This window comes from Polypterus senegalus, chromosome 18 (genome assembly GCF_016835505.1).
Source record: "Polypterus senegalus isolate Bchr_013 chromosome 18, ASM1683550v1, whole genome shotgun sequence".
Lineage (NCBI taxonomy): Eukaryota > Metazoa > Chordata > Cladistia > Polypteriformes > Polypteridae > Polypterus > Polypterus senegalus.
Genome location: NC_053171.1, coordinates 247,277 through 269,990, shown reverse-complemented (window position 1 = coordinate 269,990; position 22,714 = coordinate 247,277). Strand labels below are relative to the sequence as shown.

The following is a 22,714-nucleotide window of genomic DNA, read 5'->3' as shown; positions in this document are numbered from 1 at the left end:
GGGTAATTTTGGTCGGCCGGCCACTCCTGGGAAGGTTCACCACTGTTCCATGTTTTTGCCATTTGTGGATAATGGCTCTCACTGTGGTTCGCTGGAGTCCCAAAGCTTTAGAAATGGCTTTATAACCTTTACCAGACTGATAGATCTCAATTACTTCTGTTCTCATTTGTTCCTGAATTTCTTTGGATCTTGGCATGATGTCTAGCTTTTGAGGTGCTTTTGGTCTACTTCTCTGTGTCAGGCAGCTCCTATTTAAGTGATTTCTTGATTGAAACAGGTGTGGCAGTAATCATGCCTGGGGGTGGCTACGGAAATTGAGCTCAGGTGTGATACACCACAGTTAGGTGATTTTTGAACAAGGGGGCAATTACTTTTCACACAGGGCCATGTAGGTTTGGATTTTGTTTTCTCCCTAAATAATAAAAACGATCATTTAAAAACTGCATTTTGTGTTTACTTGTGTTATATTTGACTAATGGTTAAATGTGTTTGATGATCAGAAACATTTTGTGTGACAAACATGCAAAAGAATAAGAAATCAGGAAGGGGGCAAATAGTTTTTCACACCACTGTATATTGTGAAAGGCACTATAAAGCGCCTGACCCGACACAGATTGGACATGGGAGGCACGTGTAAAATAAAAGGATTTTTATTACTCTTCAGCCGGAGGGCATGTCTTCCCCGTACTCCCCCCAGCCACAACACAGTCCCAAACACCAGTACAGCACAAGCACAAACACTCTTCTCTTCTCTTCTTTGGCACCACCACTCCTACCTCGCAACCTTATCCTCCTCCACCCGACTCTGGCCGATGAGTGGTGGTTGCTGGCTCCCTTTTATAGGTCACTTGGAAGTGCTCCAGGTGTTTGATCACCAAGATCCGGAGGCACTTCCAGGTGTGATGAAGCTGTTGTCCACACTTGTCCCAAACACAGCACCCCCTGGCGGTACCTGCGGGACCCAACAGGGCTGCCCCCAACTCCCAGGGAGCCCTGTGGGAAACCGAGGTACTACACCAGCCCAGGGGGGCGGCCATCTAGCGTCCAGGGGGAGGTATTGCACTCTCCAGGGCTGCTCCCCCTGAATACAGTATGCAGGGGCGTCCCGGCTGGGCATGGACGCCAGGCGCCTGTCACAATATTTAATATAATAATATATTAATATATATTTAATATTTACATTTTATGGCTTTCTCATAACTTCATTTTAGTTTAATCCTGATACTCTGTACATTCAATTAATTATCCTTATCATTAATGTTGGCTCTGAAATCCCTACTAACCCCTACTTTCTCTTCTGTTCTTTTTCCTGTTTTCTGTGGTGGTGATCTGCACCATCACCACCTAATCAAAGCACCGTGATGCCCATAAACTGATGGATTAAAGGCCAGAAGTTCATATGACCGTCATCATCAAATTCTTCCATTAGAACCCTGAATACCATGAGGACTGATTGAGGTCATTTATGTTAGGTAGAATGCCTAGAGGGGGCTGGGTGGTCTCGTGGCCTCGGACCCCCTGCAGATTTTATTTTTTTCTCCAGCCTTCTGGAGTTTTTTTTTTTGTTGTTGTTGTTGTTTTGTTTTCCTCCCTGGCCATTGGACCTTACTTTTATTCTATGTTAATTAGTGTTCTCTTATTTTAATTCTTATTTATTCATCATGTAAAGCACTTTAAGCTACATTATTTGTATGAAAATGTGCTATATAAATAAATGTTGTTTTGATGGACTGGTGCCCTGTACAGGGATTGTCCCTGCTTTGTACTCAGTGCTCGCTGGGATTATTATATATATTTTTTTTTTAGTGATTTTTAATCTTTTAATCGCCATATATATTTTCTTCTATTAGGAATGTGTCAGTTTTCACATACCCCTACTTACTCTATTTAATTTATGGACTTGTTTGTTTTGATTTCTTTGTATGTGTGGATTACTGAGGTTGTTACCAACATCTGGTGAAAATTTCATGTCAGTAGCCCCATTAGAAATATATTTACTGAGAAAAATGTTGATGCATTCAATACTTATTTTCCCTGCTGTATATACAGTACATTAATTTCAGATTCTGTGGTGATTATACCTTCTCACAATGTCCCACAGGTTGTCCCTTTTGCTCATCTGACTGTTTGCTTACTATAAGTGATTTTGTAGGAACTCCAAGGCTTCTTTCCCTTTTAGAAATTCTCCCAAATTTGCATCACGTGCTGCCAGGACAGACTTTGCTTCTCCATGACCTCAGAAAAAAATGAACTGAATTTGGATGAATGGATGACACTTATCTCCTATGGCATCAGTCTGATAAATGTAAAGCAGTGAAATGGAGCAGGAAGACTTTGAGCTCAGATTCTTTGACTAGCTGGTTGAGAGTTAAGGCTCTTGTGCTGTCATCACCTCATTAATTTGAGGACCTCCTGCGATTCTCACATACGTCATTTGCAAGAATAAGTAAGGAGATGATTCATGTGGGGAAGTGCAGCAAACTGGAACTAACTGTAAAGTAGTGAGGCTAAAAGAAGAAATGTGATTATCTGTTAGACTGTCAAGTGATGGTATTTTGAAACACTTGGTGAACAGCATTATTAATAACCAGCCTGTTCTCATTTTTGAATGTTTTTTTCTTGTTTGTTTGTTTTTTAATAAGTACCTTTGACTTGAGCAGGTAAACTGTTAAAATAAGAAAATAACAGTATTTATTATTATTAGACATTTGGTACTCCATGATCCGGGAATCCCATTCTGTGAATCACCACCTTATCGTAATGGAGAGCCTTGTGTAGTCCAATGACTCCAGGAGCTATGTTGTCCAGATCAGTTGTCCCTGGTAGGGTCACCTGAGGCGAACTGGTTGTAGGCGAGGAATCAGACTGGTTCATATGACAATTATGGAAAGATGACAAGCCTCAGACTGGGGGTGAGAAAAGCGAGGACATAACATAAGCACATTACCAACCAGTACCCTGGGGTGGTATTACCTTAACTGCATAAGCCCTGAAGATGTCCTATTCACAAATGTCTAACAGGGTGGCTGCTTTAATGTTGAAAAAAAAAAGGCTAAGGAGGATGGACAATTTATTAACTGGGACTTTATAAACTGCACACATCACATCACCTGCATACAGGTGTACATCCTGTCAAGTCGTACACAAACGTTAATCATCTCTGTGTACCTCGCTAATGTACTGGACCATCACATCTAAATTACTTCTCAATCATTTTGCAATAGAGGGGCCATTTTTAAGAATTTTAGTCTATATCCAGTGTTTTGGTAATTGCATACATTTCTTAACCTATAAGTCTGTTCTGTTTAGCTACTTTACATTTTCTTCTCCATAAACAGCCATTTCTGAAAGGTTCACAGAAAAATAGAAGATATGGAAGTAGTTTATGTGCTTCTTTTAGACTTAATGTTTGCCCACCTTCACATGTCTTTAATGTTTATTGTGGTCTCCTTGTATTCCCCTTTTCGTTTCCTGGTGACTACATCATACTTTAATGACAGCTGTAATGAAGTGTTGCTGGGCACTGGTGCTGATGCTTTGCGTGTTGGCATACACCATTTTAAATTATAATGGGGGGCCGACACTTAGTACCAATGGATTCTATTTCTTTACATCTGTCTCTTAGGGGGCTTAAAGTCCTTATAAGGTCTTTAGATCTCTTTCTCTCGCTAATGGGGTCACTGTTCTTATAAAGGTTATACCAATGGATTTTATCTCTTTACATCTGTCTCTTTAGGGCTCACTATTCTTATAAGGTCTCTATCAATGGATTCTCTTGACACTTCTCTCTTAGGGGCTCACTGTCCTTATAAAGTTTATATGAATGGATTCTGCTTCTTTTTATCCATCTCTTAGGTGGCTTACTGTCCTTATAAGGTCCACTCACTTTAGCCACATTCATTAGAATTCATACAGTATGTGACTTTGGCTGACTTGATGTTTTCAAGGGCTGCCCTGCAGCTGGCATTTTAGTTGGTCACTTGCATGATGGACTGCCAGTTTAATGTTTAGGTTGATCCTGTCATTAGTATTATAGTATTATAATGTTAATAGTATTTTAACCCTTTGAGCTTTGCCCTCCTTAGTTTTTTGGCACTATAACTCATGCTCCTTAGCAATTTTCAACAATTTTGAAATCAAAAAATTTGGATTTATAAAATTAAAATATTATTATATGATGACAAGGCAAAATGTTATAAAAACAGATTATTACTATAGAACAAGCTGTATCACTTACAGTCTTGCACTTTTCACCATTTTGTTCTGTCCATTGTACAGACCTAACGGCAAAACTGCACCTTCGAGCGATTTGTTTCAAAACAGTTTTTAGTGCCAGAAGTAATGAACAAGAACATGTCACATGATTTACACCACCTTACTTGTGGGGCTCTCATTTCTGAGGCACAGTGTGACCCACTCTGCGGACAGTGGCAGGTTGGCAGTTTGACTGGGGTGGTACGTCTGTCACACCAAAATGCAAAATGAAATGCTCACGGAGGACAGAAACCTCCCATGGAGCAGAAGGGCAAAAGTTCTCTTTGGCTGCTTGTACCTCTTTGCGCACACCAAGCATCTGTTGTTCTGACTTGCTCTCATGCTGTGTTTGAGTGATACAGTATATACGCTGTATATACATTGATAAATATTTTATAAGGTAGGCAAAGCAAATATAATATTAGTATTTCAGGAGACATTTTTTTAATGAGAACAGTGATGTGCTTTGATGTTTACCTAACCAATCCCCTCTCCCACCACCCCTCAGTCTTTAGGATGGACTCAGAATGTGAAAAGTTAGCCTGCATCAGACCATTAAGGCAAAGGTGACTGTGTTTGGACATACTTGAGCCTATAAGCTACATGGAATTTTTATTTAATAAATAATAATCTTTTGCAATCTATTATAAATTGTCACACATGGGCGATTAGGAGGCAGTCAAACAGCCTAAAGGTGAGTAAAACATCGCGAGATAAGGGGTTGTCACGTGGTACTTACCTGAACTCTTTTCTCTCATCAACAGAAAACTAGAAGGAAAATAATACTGCAACTTCCGGGTTCCAAAATGGTCGCGATGACGTCACTTCCGGCCACCATTGATGACGTCACTTCCGGCCCCCACAAAACACCCCACTTCTGGATCCTGTTGCCACATCACCATATTACCAACCGTTTCCTGTCACATGTGTTTTGCTTCCTATATAACAGCCATTTTGAAAACAGTTCATTGTTCATTGTACTTTTTTTACAAGGCTTTGAATCATTTCATTTTCTTATTGTCTGACGACAATATACGGGGACGGTCCACAAATCTTTATTTTGTACTTTGTGACGTTTATTCGACCACAGAGTATATATATGAAACTATAACAGATTGAATTATTAAACAAATAGGGTAAAGGACTGAAGGAACTCAAGGGTTAACTAAATGTAACTGAAGGCTTAAGCTCAAGAGGTGTTTGCTTCATCTTAGAGAAGCTACCAAGGTACATGAGTAACGGACACCCCTCCAGAAAGCAGGGATAAAGATGGCAAAGCCCATACACCCCTCCTATGAAGGGGTGCTAAGATGAATAGGACAATCTGCAAAAGAGGGGTGTCTTAATGAAGCAGCATTCAGAGTAATGGGAGAATCAACATGAGTCAGAAATTATTGGTGGCTTTAGTTGATTGGAGGAGATGATGAAGTTCTGCATATTAAGAGTGTGATGACATGATGTATTAGATTATGTATGATGAATAGTAAAGTACAAAAGAAGATGAATTGTTTGATTGATTACTCACTCCATGGACTGAGACCTTTGTTCTGCATTCTCATCTGGGCTCCATGACTAATTCCTTTGAAGATGGAGGAAAGTTTTTTCCACAACAGCCATAAAATGCCTAAAAAAAGCAACTGGCAGTTGATCTGTGCATGAGCTATTCAATGTGTGAATGGAACAGGATGGTGTGCCTGTCATGAGCTACACAAGGTCAATAAAGAGAAAGGATTGCAAAGGCACACCTTTGAGGGATGATGGATGGATGGATGGATGGATGGATCACCTCTTATATTGGTAGGAAGATCATTTGTGAGTTTGATTTTCTTTAATTGGATAGGGAAAGACAAAGAATCAATGAGAACTAAACATATAAGATAAGATAAAAAAACGTTTCTTCTTCATGTAAGAAAAACCATACTAGGGTGATGACACGAGTCAATCAGTTAGCTAATTATTATTCAGAAGTAACTGGATTTTTTAATTAAATTCAGTGCATTTTATTACTATAAACGTGATGTGCCATCTATCGTAATGACAAACGCATTGTATTTTATTGCTGCAAATGTTTGTGATGTACTATCTGTTGGAATGACAAAATACATTCCAAAGATGGTGCCCTGCAAATTTTAATGATGAGGTCTACGCTGATTGTTTAAATATCAACCTGTCTTAGATGGGTAGAACAGTTAGTCTTTTATTACATGGATATTTCAATAATTTCCCTGAAAGATATTCTAAAGGGTGCTAACAGACAGTCCTGGAGATGGGTCTGAAGTCTGACAAGTCGGTAAAGTCCAGATCTGTTTTTTTTTTTTTTTAAATTAAAGGCTGCACTACAGCATATTTAAAAAAAAGGCTGGGGCTGAACAAAGTCTCAAAACTATTTCTAATGACCAAAAATACTAGGCTCAACCACTTTAAAAACATCTTTAAGAAGATGAGTGGGAACAAAATCTAGTGGACAAGTCGTTGGTTTTAGGTGACTTATTACTTTGGCAAAAAAAGGGAGAGATACAGGCTCAAATTGATGAATAACAGCCTAGCGTGTAGGATAGAAAGAGTTAAAACAAAACTGAGTGCCATTATGAACAAAGCCACACATCAACTTTGTGACACACTAACACTGAGGACTTTCAGCCAAAGATCATTCAGCAGAAGTGTGTGAAGAAACACTACTGGGGCTCCTTTATACCAAAAGCAATGTGCCTGCATAATGCCTCATAGTGACTATAACTGTAAAGTCAGAAGTTTTCTTTATTTTTAATTTACTTCTTTGTTCAGACCAAAGTGTGCATATGCCATAAATTTGGCATTTTTTTAAAACGTTTTTGGAAAAAGCCAAATTTCCCCCAGAGACAAATCAATCAATCAATCAATCATATAGTGCCTTTCATATCTATCCATCTATTGTGACAAATCACAGCCAGTGCCATTACCCAACCCTAATGGAAGGACAGGGATTAATGACTTATGAATGGTGCTATCTCCTCTGAACTGCTATGTGGCAGCCCCCCTTGGTATAACAGCCCCTCAGGGTATTGGTATTGGTTGGCTCAGCCCTGTTGGGCTCCAGGGATACTGCTAGGAGGAGCAGCAGAGCCCTTTAGGCTTCCGCCACACCTGGGAGTAATTCCAGACCTTCCTAATGAGCCACCTGTAGTTCTCCCTGGTGCAGCTTAAAGGGAGCCAACTACCTCACAGAAGTAAGCCAGAGTCAAAGGACAACTCGTGTGAGGAAGAGAAGAGGAGGAAGTGACCTGAAGGAGTGAGACAAAGAAAAGAAACGTGCTGTATATTGGTGCCTAATTCATGTGTACTATTTGTACTGGTCTGAAGTGGGGAGTGAGGGTAAGTGCTTCTCAATGAAAATAAATGTCTGTATTGCAGAGATTGGTGTCTGTGACTGTTGTGTCGGGTGTTTGGGGAGCTGTACGCCCCTGGGTCTTCTATTTATTTATCTATCTATCTATCTATCTATCTATCTATCTATCTATCTATCTATCTATCTATCTATCTATCTAACTTGTTCGAGTTCCTTCTGACTGGTTTTACTTTGTGATCAAAGATGATGTTGGTGTTTACAAGGCTTCAGTTTCTATTTGCAATAAAGGATTACTTCCTTTTTCAGTGCAAAATATTTTAGGATTAAATTCAAGAAGTGAAAATCTTGGGGGGGAGGGGTGGGACAATTGTGTTGGTAATGGGCAGAATATGAAACTTTCCTGTAACAGCAAGTTCAGTTAGAGTCTAAGAAGAAAAAAAAAATTAAATGCTAAGCATAAATTAATGCAAATGCCAACCATTGACTTGTTTTCATGGTCAGAGGTTTCAGCACATCTGAAGTCAGGAGGCATGCCGTCATTTCTAAGTGGCAGACTGTGCTTGTGTATCTAGCAGAAGACTTAAACTCCCTGGTTGCTCAGTTCTTTTACACAGTTGGTGAGTCTAATAATTTTCAAAACATATCTACACCCCTCAGTGGATAAATTATTGTGAAATGCAATAAAAATCTTCAGTTGTTTTAAGGTTGACGGTCAATTAGTGTGACAGAAAGAAGCCCATTCTCTTTAGTTGTATTAAAGGTGTTTAGAAGTTTCAGCCTGATGAGTTTCTACATGGGTTTTCAGGCTTCTGACTTCCCAGGGGTTTTCTCTGTATGTTTCTACCAGCATTCATCAGTAGGTGAGGTTCTGAGCAGGTTTTTGCTGTCATGTTTGTGTTTTTCTTGACCAGCAGTAGCAAGATAACTGATTATATTATATTGGATCAGTCTGACCAGTGCAATTTGGCTACTGATGACTTTCCCTGCTTTCATGAAAGTTTGGGAAATTGTATCTCTACAGCAGTCAGGATATTCTTCTAACATCTATGGAATATTCAGCTTAGTTATTCTAGCAACGCACTCCCATTTAGAAACTCAGAGCACAATACGCAATTTAAAAAAATAATATAGTTCTGCAACTAAAAGAGAAAACATCATGTTTCATCATATGTAAAGACATAGGCATACATGCTATACATGAACACACATAAAACTGGAACATTTGAACAATCTGGATGAGAACAGGCCATTCAGCTCCATAAAGCTCACCATTCATATCCACTGTCCAAAACAACACCAAGTCCTGCTGTCTAACACACTCCTTGGTCACTTATTCTCTGTGTCTTTGGTTCTCTGTGTGCACATAAACTTCCTAATGTGTGTGCGACATTTACCCTTAAAAGTTTCCAACTGTGTCCCCGTGTTCTTGATGAACTCATTTTAAAGACATAGTCTCGATCCACTGGACTAATTCCCTTCATAATTTTAAACACTTTAATCATATCTCCTCTGAACTTCCTTTTGCTTAAACTGAAAAGACTCAGCTTTTTAAATTTTTTCTCATAATTGATCCCCTGTAGCCCTGGAAACAGACCACCCGCTCTTCACTGGACCTTTTCTACCACTTCTTTATTCTTTTTGTAGCCTGGAGACCAAAACTCTCAGTACTCCAGATGAGGCCACACCTGTGTGTTATAAAACTTGAGCAGAACCTCCTGTGACTTCTACTCCACACATCAAGGCGCTATATAACCTGACATTCTGTTAGCCTTCTTAATGGCTTCTGAACACTGTCGGGAAGTGGAGAACTTAGAGTCCACTACGACTCCTTAATCCTTCTCATAAAGCAGCATTTCTCAATCTTTAAGTATTTGCGACCTGAGTTTTTATAACAGTTTTAATCGCGCCCCCCCTAGTATTTTTTTGAAATGTAGATGCCTATTTTATTATACCTACTTAACTTTTAACGACATTTATCAAACTCTATATTTATTGTTCTAGTATCAGAATGTAGTTTAAGTTAATTTGTTTTGGTTTCAACAGATGTTTTTTTCATACTTTTGATTCTTGTTTTCTTTTTTTCACCTCTTCGCGCCCCCTTTTTGTTACTTTGCGCCCCAAAGGTTGAGAACTACTGTCATAAGGTGTACTTTCAATTTTCAGACCTCCCGTTTTGTATTCAAATTTTAAATTTTTACTTCCTATGTGTAATACTTACATTTACTTACATTAAATTTCATCTGTCACAAATCTGCCTGAGCCTGTCTGCTGTCCATGTCCCTCTGTAATGATTCAACAGTTTCTTGATTATCTGCCAATCCACCTATCTTGGCATCATCAGCAAACTTAACCAGCTTGTTCTTTATATTCCTATCTAAATCATTTATATATATTAAAAATAGCAGAGGCCCCAGCACTGCCCCCTGCTGGATACCACTCTTAACATCGGCCAATTCTGATGAGGTTCCTCGCACCATCACCCTCTTGCTTGCTGTGTCTGAGCCAATTCTGCACCCATCTAAAACATCACGCTGAACTCCCACTTCCTTTAGTTCCGTGCCCAAACTCTCATGTGGCACCTTATCAAATGCTTTCTGAAAGTCAAGATAGATAATATTGTATCATATCCTTTTGTTGCTTCCTCATAGAATTCCAGCATGTTAGTAAAACACGACCTCCTCGTCTGAACCCATGCTGACTTTTCAGTAAAACTCTGCTCTTGCCAGGTGTTGCTCAGTCTTCTCCTTAATAATTCCTTCCATTAATTTACTGGTGATGCACATTAAGCTTACTGGACTATAGTTGTTTGATGTGCCCGATCTGTATTTTTTATATTTTACAGTTTTTAATGTTTAAGTCATGTTTATTGTGGTCTTTTAGTGTTTTTGTCCTTGGTTTCATTTTATTTTGTCTGTGTTACACACTTCTGTGTCATTTTAATGAACGCTGACTAATGCATAGGCTCTGTGATGAAACTCTGAACAGCGTAGGGGAAATTTTGACTATTTTTTTTTGTTTGTTTGTTTTGGAAGATAAAGGTATAGACGTTGTAGTACTTAATGAGAATTACACTTTGGTGATACTGGTAGAAAAACATTTAACAGAATCTTTTAAAATATAATACAATTGACTGTAGTGTACAAAAATATACAGGTCAGCCCCTGTGATTTGTAATCTGTAGATACACCTATTCACATGTTTGTCATTAATATATAAATGATAATTATTTTGTATGTTTTGTGACCTATTGTGGAAAATCGTAGGTGATGTTGTAGCAGCACTTCTTATATGGACTGCAAATCCCAGCATCCCCTGGAGCACTGCATCATTGAGCAGCTTTAGCAGTTGCCGAGAGGGCTGCTGGGTGAAACAAGACGAGGGAGTTGGTTTTAAAAGTGAGACATTAAAAACTGGCAGGATCTCAGTTGATGCTGTCAATGATTTACTGCACAACTGGATTACAATTACACCCATCAGATCACACTTTCTCTGGATTGATGTTCTTATCCTGTGCCTGGTTATTCATGAGATTCATTCTTGGCTAGAAAACGTCTTCGTCTGGGCAGCACTCCAAGTCAAGTCAAGTTGGGGAGCATGCACTTGTACAGTGTGTTGACATACCCAGCACAAGGCAAAACAGCTTGGGATTCCAGTTGGCAATCCCCCAGGCAGACATACGGTTCAGATTCACCCTCCGGGAATTAACTTCTATCTGCCAGGTGTTACATGGGCGACCCCTTGGCCTGGTCCAGTCACTAACAATGTGGATCCTGCAAGCTGGATCACCCCCTGGGAATCGTGCCACATGGTCGTAGTGGTGTAACTGACGTTCCCTCACAATGCAGGTAATGTGCCTCATTCGAGACTCCATGAGCAACCGCTCATTCCACACAAAGTCAAACCAGTGGTACCCAAGGAGTCTCCGAAGAGACACAGTACCAAAGGAGTCCAGCGCTCCCAACTTCTACAAATCTTCACTTAAAGTGGCATCATGATAGGACATAACTTTCAGAAGGCTGTTCACAGGGGATTTCATTTCATAACTACACCACCATCGTCAGCATCTGTGAAACTGAACTGTGTCGGTAGTGTTTATCGTTTTGTGCTTAGTGTTTTGTTGGATTTCATTTGTATCTGTAATATTAATCATTTTTGTCCTTTACCATCATAAATATAAACTACATTTTGTAAAAAGTTACATTTCACTAAGAAGCTGCTTAACTTTGTCTGGTGGACACCATGTGTCTTTATCTCCGCAGCCAGCCTCACACACGTGATTTGCTGACATAGTGATCATTCTATGTTGCATTTCACTCAACTTTTTGCATCATATTTATTGTGATAAACTTAAAATATACAGTAATCTTGGGCCCGAAGAGCATTAGTAGATATCCACTTATGCAGGGATTAGCAGTGCAGGTTGGACTGGTTTTGGAAAACAAAGGAACTATAGAAGAAAGTGCAGAGCTGACTCTTTATTCTTACAAGACTACACTCCTTTAATGCAAGGGATAACTATTCAATTCAGTATGTTAATTTATATAATTACTAGCTGTACCCCATGGCTTCGCCCACATAGTAATGAAACAGGACAAACTTTAAAAATCAATAGATGTTGGCACTATATCTGATCGTATTCAGCTCTGACGGGAAAGCGTTCCCCACATGGGGAGAAAAGCACATGGCCGTGATATCACTGGTAATCAGCAGCTACCCTCTAAAACACATGTAGCTCTGATCTCTCTCTCTCAAAAACGCCAAACGTTACTTCTTAACAATCTGTAGATGATAATGTCTGTTGAACAAACAGGTATCACTAGCTAAGCAGCGGGAAGGTACTCCCCAACATGTGGTAAGAGGTAGAGCAACTTAAACAGAGGCTGGCGAGTGAATGAAGAAGGCCCTGGCCCCCTGCTCTCAGCCCACAGTCACTCTGTTGAATTTGCATAAATACATTGTTATCGCAAGAGAACTGTGGTACTTAGCACAATGACAGAAGTTGCAAAATCAACCGGAAAGTTCAAGCAAATTATAGAAAACAACCAGATCTAAATCCGTTAAGTAATTCTCTCATGAAATACATGCAGACAGAACACGCTTGGACCATGAAATTTTTAAAACTGTTTCTTAGTGAGCACCTATGGACCAAGAATAACCTACATTCCAAATTTCAAGTCCCAAGTCTTCATGTTTCAGGATATTTTGTGATGAGTGAGTCAGTGGTATTCGGCTTTTATATAGAGAGAGATTATATGCTGTCACAAAGGCCACAAAGAGCCATAGTAAGGTTTGGGGCAGCCACCTGTATATTTGGTTTCCTGGCTGCAAGTTGTAGTTTTAAGTGATAGCACTGCTGTGCACCAAGTTCTAAACAAAACTGAGGGAATAGGGAAAAGGCGGAGGCTTTTAAAGGGGAAGACAAGAAGTGAGATCAAAAGGGTCGGGCTCAGGAATGTCTTCAACCATAGGCTCGAGCCCGGAAGCGACGTCAAGAGGGCCAGGTGGGATCTCCCGTGAATGGTCTGCAGCACTCTGGTCAGTGCACTCTGCCACATCCACTTCCTCAAGCACTTTAGCTGCCTCCCATGCGCACGTGTGTGACAATACACAAATAAATGTAGAATGAAAATGAAGAAGCAATTGAATGGAGAGAACAACCTGAATAATATTTAATTAGAAACTAAAAACATTGGGCCAAATAAAAAGAGCTGTTGTGGTGTCCTTAAGTGTTTGTCTGTTCATTTCTTTCTCTTCATCATTCAGAACGTGCTCTGGTAGTGCAGTCCAGCTGTCACCCGTCTTCACTTATACATTTATTTGAGTTTGTGAGGGTCAGGGCATGTCAAGTGTGCGCCTCCAGGTGTGCAAACATGTATATTTAAATTAATTATGTATTTTAAAAACTACTCCTATAAAAAATGTTGCATTTCAATAGGCCTGGTCCTATGACTAAATGAAGCAGACTGCAAAAATCCTGGTTGAATTAAACAAATACTACAGTAGATTAAACCATTTTTGGAGGATATGGAGATAAGCACTGGACCAAAAGCAATAACCCTGGAGCCTGTATCAAGATGCGACATGATTGAACAAAGTAAGTTATGTTTTACAGAAGTTGTCTTTGTACATAGGTTTCCGTACACACACTCATATAAACCCTTTGCTCTTCCCAACATTTTGAACATCATAGGATGCAATCTGAATTTAACTCGACAGCACATTTTTGACCGCATCACCAAACTTCTATTCACATGGAAGTAAAATCAAGCCCAGGGTACGTTTCTACTTTCCATCTCGCTCTCCATTTGGTGTTGTTTTGTCACACCGTTTGCTGGGCTTTCCAATCAGCAGTCTGCCACACTCAAACCATTTTCTTTCTCCTCCAGAACTCCAAGCCTTGATTGTGTTCTGATTAGTTATTACTGCTTAAAAAAATCAGACAGCCTAATCTCATAAAAAATATCCTTCGTTTTGGTATTTTGATGAAATTTGGCATCTATGTTTGTTAATCAGTAATGAGAGTCCTAGTGGTATGTTTCTCAGACTGTGGGAAAAAAAACATCTTACAAGGTGAAGATGAGTGTGCATCACGAGGAGTGTGACTGGGTGACCATCAGAAAAAAAAATAATAATCGTAACCTAAAACATTTTAGCATCGTTCTTTAAATTTACAGATGAGTTGTCTGCCTGACTGACTTGAATTGGAAATCAGCTTTTTGACAGATAAACACAGAAGCAAATGACAAGACTGAGATATCTAAAAATGGACTCGCTTCTGTCTGTCATTACAAGCAGTGCCACTTCTTGTAATTCTGTAGAAATAGTTTAGACTGAAATAACCTGCAGCAGGAAACAGGAAACAGGAAATCGAAGATATCTTGTGAATTTAATGGCTGTTATTTATGTGCTCCAGATGCAGCACCTGCTTACATTGCTTATGTGTTTGAGAGTGACCATCATTTAAGACACAGTAGCACAAAGCCATCAGGATGAGCAAGCCCTGGGCAGGATGCCAGTCAATCACAGGGCACACTCAACAACAACAACATTTATTTATATAGCACATTTTCATACAAAAAGTAGCTCAAAGTGCTTAGCACATTCACACTGGTTGGCCCATTTTAAAGTCACCCATCAACCTAAAACACACGCAAGGATGTGGGAGGACACAAGAGGCTGCAGGGATCACCTCGACTGTGAACTGGGCAGCAGTCGATTTGTATTTTTTACAGCTTGGAGGCAGCAGCACTACCCACTGTGCAATCCTGAAGTGTATTTCAAAACATTAAAAACAGGAAGCATGAAATGAGGAGGTGTCATTGAGAAATCTTTACACATTCAAAGCCGACCAGTGTGATCATCAGCGTGATCATTTCCTGAAAATGTAAAAACTGCAAACAGCCGCTGACTTTGTTCAAATGTGTATCTTTGGTGTTCACTTCTGACTGAGGACAAGTGCAGCATGAAGATCTCTGAATTCTGCCTACTGGTTTGTAAGTATGGGTCACAGTATTTTAAATGAGGATTAACGTTGTATTTATTAATAAAATAGAGTTTATAGTACAAATAAAGCACAAAGCTATTGAGGGGTGGGGTATTAGACCAAGCTGCTGTGAGAGACATGGAGGAGAACGTATGGGACACACCAGTAAAGATTTCAGTGAAACAGGTGAACGTGTTTCCACCTTGTGATGAAGTAACATGGCACCATTTTAGTGAAGCAGTGCAGAGAAGATTCACTGTGTAATGCAGACAACAAGGGCAACCTACAGAAAAGGAAAGGAGAAATCAGCTGAAGAAAACAAAATGGAGTGAGTGAGCCATCAAACATGCACAGGACGTGGCACACCGGGCATACCGGGTACTGCTGCTGTGCTGGAGCTCTGAAGACAAACAATAAGAACAACATTTGTTTCTATGGCACATTTTCATGCAGAGGATGAAGCTCAAAGTGCTTTACAACATGTCAAAGACATAATTACATGCAAAGAAAGAAAGAATTTAGATAAGAATAATAATGAATAAATAGTATACACAAATGAACAACTAATGCACACTTACATAAAATAGAAATAGAAATGATAGAAATAAAGTCTTTAAATATATAAAATGATGGCTCAATGATAATGTCATGTGGCCAGGGTGGACAGGAAAAAAAAAATTACAAGCTGGAGAAAAAAACAAAATGTGCAGGGGCTTCAGGCCAAAAGACCACCCAGCCCCCAGTGGGCATTCTGCCTAACATAAATGTTCTTAAGTCAGTTTTTATTATTTTTTTAGGATGAGTCTTAGAGCAGTGGGTTCCAAAGTCGGTCCTGGAGACCTCCTATGGTTGCAGATTTTTGTTCCAGCTAGATTCACAATAAGTGTTGATATCTGATAATAACGGATCTCATTTAGTTAGCTTGTCTGTTTTTTTCTCTTCTTCTATTCTACATTCAGAAAAGCACAGCAGAATGTTTTTTACATTAGAAATATTTTTATTTTTTGCTATAACTTTAACTGCTTAACTTTGTTTTGTTATTTTCCTATTATTTGTTCTCTAATTCTGTGTAGTCTGCGCCCTTCATTGTATCCTAATAGTGACAACTGAAAACAAGCCAAGCAGACACTTGGATGAACAACATTAAACGATGAAAGGCTGCAACTGCTACAATAGACCCACTAATTACTCAACTCCAACTCAACTCAATTACTCCACATATAATTACTTAATTTTTATTAAAATGTATTAATATGCTTACATTTGTAATTTCTTCATTGACTGCAAAATGTAGAAATGGTAACAGCTCACTACATTAGGCTAGGAACCAAATTAAAAACAGAAGTTGGTTGGAACAAAAACCTGCAGCCCCATGAGTGTCCCAAGACTGAGTATGGGAAGTGCTGTCTTAGAAAAGTCGATGCAGTAGGCCTTGTGACGAGTCGTTGTGTGTACTCATTGAGGCAGCACAGGACTTGGATCAGGTGGTTCTGGTGTAGAATGCCACCATGGAGGTATCGAAAAGAAAAAAGAGAGAAGCAAAGGTTAATAATGATTCGCAGAAAATAATGATCATTTTATGCATATCGACTTTATTAAGAGTAGAACTAAACTGAAGCTACGAAAAAGAAAAATTAAAAAATCGTGAGTCGTCTCCCCTAGACTTTCTCATATACTCAAATATGGGGATGGATATTTGAGAAGTAAACCGCAAGACAATGATTATATTTTTATATTATGCACATTAAAGAACCATCAATATCAAATCAAATTAATAATATATTGAACAATTATTATTAAAGTAAAGGTGAATAAATCAGACTCTGCAGCTGCATTAATAAAAGGTAAAGTGCTACTTCCGGTTAGCAGAACTAGCCCAAAAGTTGATAGAAATCTATGTTTTGTACCTAATACTTGTATGCAAAATTTGTTTGACCCAAATGAAAGCATACTCAAGTTATCGTGTTTACACACACACAGACAGACACACAGACATAATTCCAAAAATGGTATTTTCAGACTCAGGGAGGTCTAAAACGTCAAGATTCATCAAAATCTCAACATCAAAGTTTAGGACGATTGCAATACTTTCTCTATACATTGTATACAAGAAAGTAAAAAGATGGATTTTAGCCTGGCGTATGTCACTTGGTAAAGGAATTCAGAGTTTTAGTGCACAACAGCAAAAGGCCGCCTTACCAATTCTTTTATACTTGGCTCTTAGATTTAAACGTAGAAGATCTAAGGTTGCGACATGGAATATAATTGGACAGGCACTCCAAGATAAAGGAAGGAGCAAAATTACTTAGGGTTTTATACACCCAGAGTATTATTTTAAAGTCAGTTCTAAAGGACATGGGTAGCCAATGTAATGACAATGTAATGATGTGCTCAGATTTTCTTTTTATAGTGAAGATTCTTACTGCTGCATTCTGGACTAACTGCATCTGGTTGATGTTTTTCATAGGTATACCAGTAAGGATTGCATTACACATATCTAACCAAATAAAAACAACAGTTTGAATTAATTTCTCAGCCTCTTCAAATTTTGTAAGAGGTCCAACTTTTGCAATGTTACTTAAATGGAGAAATGCAATCCTAGTAATGTGGTTAACATGTGAGTTAAAGTTTACGTCAGAGTCCAAGATTATAACTAAATTCTTTACCCTCCACCATGACTTTTAGTTCCAAGACATCAAGTTTATTCCCAATACACTCATTATTTCCATTTTTCATAACAACTAAAATTTCAGTTTTTTTCCTTAATTAGCTTAGGGAAGTCACGACTCATCTATTAAGAAATACAAAACAGACATTGGGTCAGAGAACTCAGAGCGTCAGGGTCATCAGGTGCTATAGATAAATAAAGTTGCGTGTCATCTGCATGACTGTGGTAGATCTCTTTGTGTTTTGAGATAAGCCAGCCTAATGGAAGCAAGTAGATTGAAAAAAGCAGCGGACCCAGCATAGATCCTTGAGGTACGCCGTATACGATATCATAGACCTCCGAACTACAATCACCTCATCTTACAAAGTATATTCTGCCTGTTAAGTAAGACTGAAACCAATTTAATACAACACCGGAATGGCCCACCCATCGTCTAAGACAATTTATAATAACAGGGTGGGCTATGGTGTCAAATGCTTCAGTCAGGTGTAGTAGAACAAGAACAGAAACTACTTTAACCAGTACAGATTCTATACTATGATTGGTTTTAAAACCTGACTGACACTTATCAGGAAGAGAATGATTGTTGAAAAAGATGTTCAATTGCCAAAAAACTACTTTTTCTAGAATTTTACTTAAAAATGGCAGACTAGAAATTAGTCTGAAGAGATTATTTCTTCTGAGCAGGGGTTTAACTACTGCAATCTATATAGATAATCCAAGGCATCCACAGTAAAGGATGCTCTGAATTAGTCTTAGGATAACGATTAAAATTAACTCAATTGTGATGGAATAAGTGAAGTGTTCTTTAGATGTAAATGTATTTTTTTCTACTTTACACTGTTTTCACACAAGACAGTTTTCACATACACATTAGTTTGGTGTCAAGAGTAAGAAAAAAAGTGTCAAATGGTTGTGGTTATTATAACTCAACATATTTTTATAGTGTAAAAATAAATAAAAATATAGTTTGTAGCAGCACTATGTGACAGGACTTGAATTCTTAGCAGCCTCGGAACTGCCGTGCCACCATGCAGCTTCAGCTGTTCACCCAGGGGCTGCTGGGATTAAGAAAATGAGGCACTGAATTTTAAAGAAAGCCGCAAGAAGTCAGCATGGATTATTACAGTCATCTTTGATATCATTTCCTCACTCTCACTGCTGTACCAAGCTATTCTTTTTGGATTATAATTCCCGAAACTTTAAGGATTACAATTTTTCTGGATTGGTGTCCTGTAGTTTCATCTGGTTTGAATGTCATCATTCACTGAGCACGCTCCATCTGTTACAAATCATCATTGGATATTCAGAATCATGGTAGAACTGATTTTTACATCTTTTCCAGATTGTTATTCACTTTGGACATTTCATCTGTTACTCCTGTGAAACTGGACTGTATTTTGGACTGTATTTGTGAGTGTTTACTGTTTATCATTTAGTGAGTATCGTCTTGAGGGATTTTTTTTGTATCTCTTGTGATGAGTGAGTAACACACTGCCTCACACCCAAAAGACATGGCTGAGTCGAAGGACTTCAGGAAAACCAGCTTTATTCAACTTGAAACAGGAAAAGCAAGGTTATTCATTTCAATGGGGAGCTACCACTTTACTACACACAGACACAGCAAACGGACAGGGCCGGGTCAGGTCAGTGGCCAAATTATAATGTTACCTGCATCACCTGTCGGGTGACAGACACGTTGCGCAAGGAGGTGGTGAGCTTACTATCGCCTCTGTGGTGCTGCAAACCTGCGAGGGGCTGTGATCCTGCGAGGTTCTGTAAATCTGCAGTTGCCTCGGCGATGGACAAGCAGCCCTCAACAGACGTGTCAATCACATTTCGGCATGTTGTCCCGTTGTGGAGGGCCTCAAAAGAGTTCAAAAATCTCACACTCTGTTTAATTAATTAGTTATCACTGTTGGGTTTTATTCGGGTGAGTTTTTGTGTATGTATTATTTGTTCAATTGCGTTTTTATTTAACTGTTTATTCAATATGTTCTTTTTCATTTATATAAATTAACCACTGTATTACTTGCCTATATGAGTGTGTATGGGTCGAGTCAAGGCTGGTTGTTTTCCTGGGGTCCCCTAAATAAAATAACCAAAACACCATTTTACAACAGTGTGAATTTGACAGCCTCACAGCCACTAACAGTTTATATAAGTCAGAATGTTAAGTGCTGATTTACTGTATAGGCCTCTGCAGAAGAAATGTCCTCATCTGTCTATTTTGTGGCCATACATTCAGATAAAGAGCATCTCACATATAATCTAATATGCAAAAGATTTTTTCATCTGTACAGATGTCACCGGCTTTGACACCAGAACTGTGGGGCTTTTCCTCATCTAAGTTTAAGGTCAAGTTCAAGTTTACTGTCACATGTAGACAGAGCAATTAAATTCTCACCTGAATGTCTGTTGTATCAGTAATAAAATGTCAAAAACAGACAATCACTATAACATCCTACGTTAAATACAATTTCAGACTGAATATGAGACACTTCAGGTCTGCTCAGGTAGTTTTCAGTACAAACAACTCTTGAGTAACCTTATGACCAAATGATAAAAATGTCCTAACAACAGTGCTGAAAAGGAGAAGAGAAAAAAAAAAAAAAACTTTGTAGATAGGCAGAGATATTTTGTAATGCTGTTAGCTTTTTTATAACAGTGTGTGTTTTATCCTGCACAAAACAAAGCTGTGTGACAGTAATATTAAGAGCCAACTTCATCATGCTCTGTGGTGGCCAGTGGCCCTGAGCTGAATGGGAGCCATACCAGAGTGTTACTCAGCCTGAGAGACTCCACTGTACACCTGATGAGCTAAGATGGAGATAACCAAAGGGCTGGTGAGACCACTGAAGAGTAGTGAATGTCAGATTTGTTTTCCAAGTCTCATAAAGGAATGACAGGCTCTTTTCTGGCCTGACAGGCTCTCTGTAGCTTCTTCAGAGAAGCAGTGCTAGTGTCATTCTTGAAAAAACGATAATTATGGATGTAATAACGAAGACACAGATTAAAACACAATTCTACTCTAAATTTGTAAAATATTGGCTGTGTTTTGCAATTTGCTAGAAGCAAAACATACACAAGTAGTCAAAAGTAATAAAGATTGAAAACTGTAAATGATGACATAGCCAGTGTCTATATTTTTTATAATAATAGGCTGTAACTTGAATGTGGACTGTGTGTTCATTAAAGAAACTTAAAAACACAACTATGAAGTTTTTTTGTTTGATTCCGGTATAGAAGCTCCTACTTTCTTCTAGTAATCATAAATCAAGATAATCTGCTATTGTGAATGTAGCATATAATTATTAGAAAACTCACACAGTAAATGTAAATGGACTCAACCAGCAGCCTGGGCAGGTTGTTCTAAAAGTAATCCTTCATGCCTTTTTGTAGAAATGAGTCCTGGGATGTCACAAGTCAGTTTTCTGGGTCTAAACCTCACACATTTTGTTACTTTCTTTTTTTTTATGAAATCACTTCTTTGTTTTCTATTTTGACCTTCATCCCCCTTCCAGACCCCCTTTTATTTAAAGACTGATATTAATCCAACAAAACTGTATTCCTATCTCACATGAAACTTATCAGGGTCGATACATGGAGCATCAATTCGATTTTTTCATTTTATTCTTTTTCACACTTCTTTTTCCGATTCTTATTTTTTAGGCCTGACTGCAGTGATGCCCTCGGCCCAGAATGAAGAAGGTAAGAGAAGTTTTTCATTCTGTAAATAAACTTCCACACTCAGTCCAAGTCTCGCACTCACCTCTCCTCCTCTGGTTGTTGCTTCCTTCAGTGTTTCCGAATCCAAATCATTTTCTCCTCTTCTCAGTTCTGAATCCTTATTATTTTTTCCCAATTTGTATATAACTGTAACAGTACTCAGGGCACCATCTCCCTCTGAATTCATACAACTTTCTTATTTACTGTTCCACATCTGTTGAAAGCTCAGTTTCAGTTTCTGTAATTATTAATGTTGTTCTGTTTTTGCAGTTTTTTCTGTTATTTTGCTCATAAAGGCCAGTATTTGTGGAATTGTAAATTGATGACATTATTAGCACACACTATGATTTTGTGTTGCTGTCCCACATTGTTCTTAACTCTTTCATAAAAAACATCCTATCAGCTGGAAGTCACAATTCTCTCCCTGTTGTTTTATTTAAGAATACAATAAACGGGCATAAATTAGACTATTTTTAATCTGAGGCACCTGCTGGAAAGACCGAATGAAGGGCTTAATTTTTTGATTTTGGTTTCCATCCTTTCAGGTCATGTGGCTCCTTATCACAGGCATTGGTCTGAATTCTTTTTAATGTCCTCTGCTCATTTTGTCAAGCAGCACCCCCTGTAGCATCTCTGGCAGCACGGTGGTCCAGTGACTCGACTGAAAGGATTTCCTGTTGTTTTAATTTTTCAATTTTATCAGACCATTTCTCATTCTCAGCAAACAAACTGACACTGGGACAGTGCAGGTCCTATGAGGTCAGTCACAAATGGCACAATTGGGATTCACACACATCGGTGCAACATTGGCCCAACAGCAAGGGAGGCCATATTTAATCAGGAGCCTGTAAAACATCCATCCGTTACTGGTCCATATATCCTTTTTCAGTAACCAATTATAGCAGGGTGGAGTTGTGGGGTAGCTGGAGCCTATCAAAGCAAGCAATGAGCACAGGTAGAAATAATCCCTGGACAGGCCACCAGGCCATTACAGAGTGAACAACACACAACAGGGCTAATTTGGTGTCACCAGTCCACCTAACCTGAATGTCTTTGGACTCTGGAAGGAAACTCACACAAACATGGGGAGAACATGCACACTAATGTGGCTTTGAACTCTTTATTCTTACAAATCATTAATCTATTAGTACCATTCCAGTTTTTTTTTTCTTTTCCTTGAACAAGAAAATATTACGAATAATATATATATATATATATATATATATATATATATATATAATTGTGCCATTTCAAC

General features: G+C 38.7%; 1 protein-coding gene across 2 annotated transcripts in view; it reads left to right on the top strand.

Moving 5' to 3' along the window:
* The first annotated feature begins 14,962 nt into the window (after nt 1–14,962).
* Nucleotides 14,963–22,714, top strand: part of LOC120518830 (sialoadhesin-like) — a 50,606-nt gene continuing 42,854 nt past the window's right edge. For both annotated transcript variants that reach the window (XM_039741821.1, XM_039741820.1), the window contains exons 1-2: nt 14,963–15,072; nt 21,403–21,441. In XM_039741821.1, the coding sequence (XP_039597755.1) occupies nt 15,042–15,072; nt 21,403–21,441 (70 nt within the window). In that variant the 5' untranslated portion in view covers nt 14,963–15,041. The remainder of the gene's footprint in view (nt 15,073–21,402; nt 21,442–22,714) is intronic.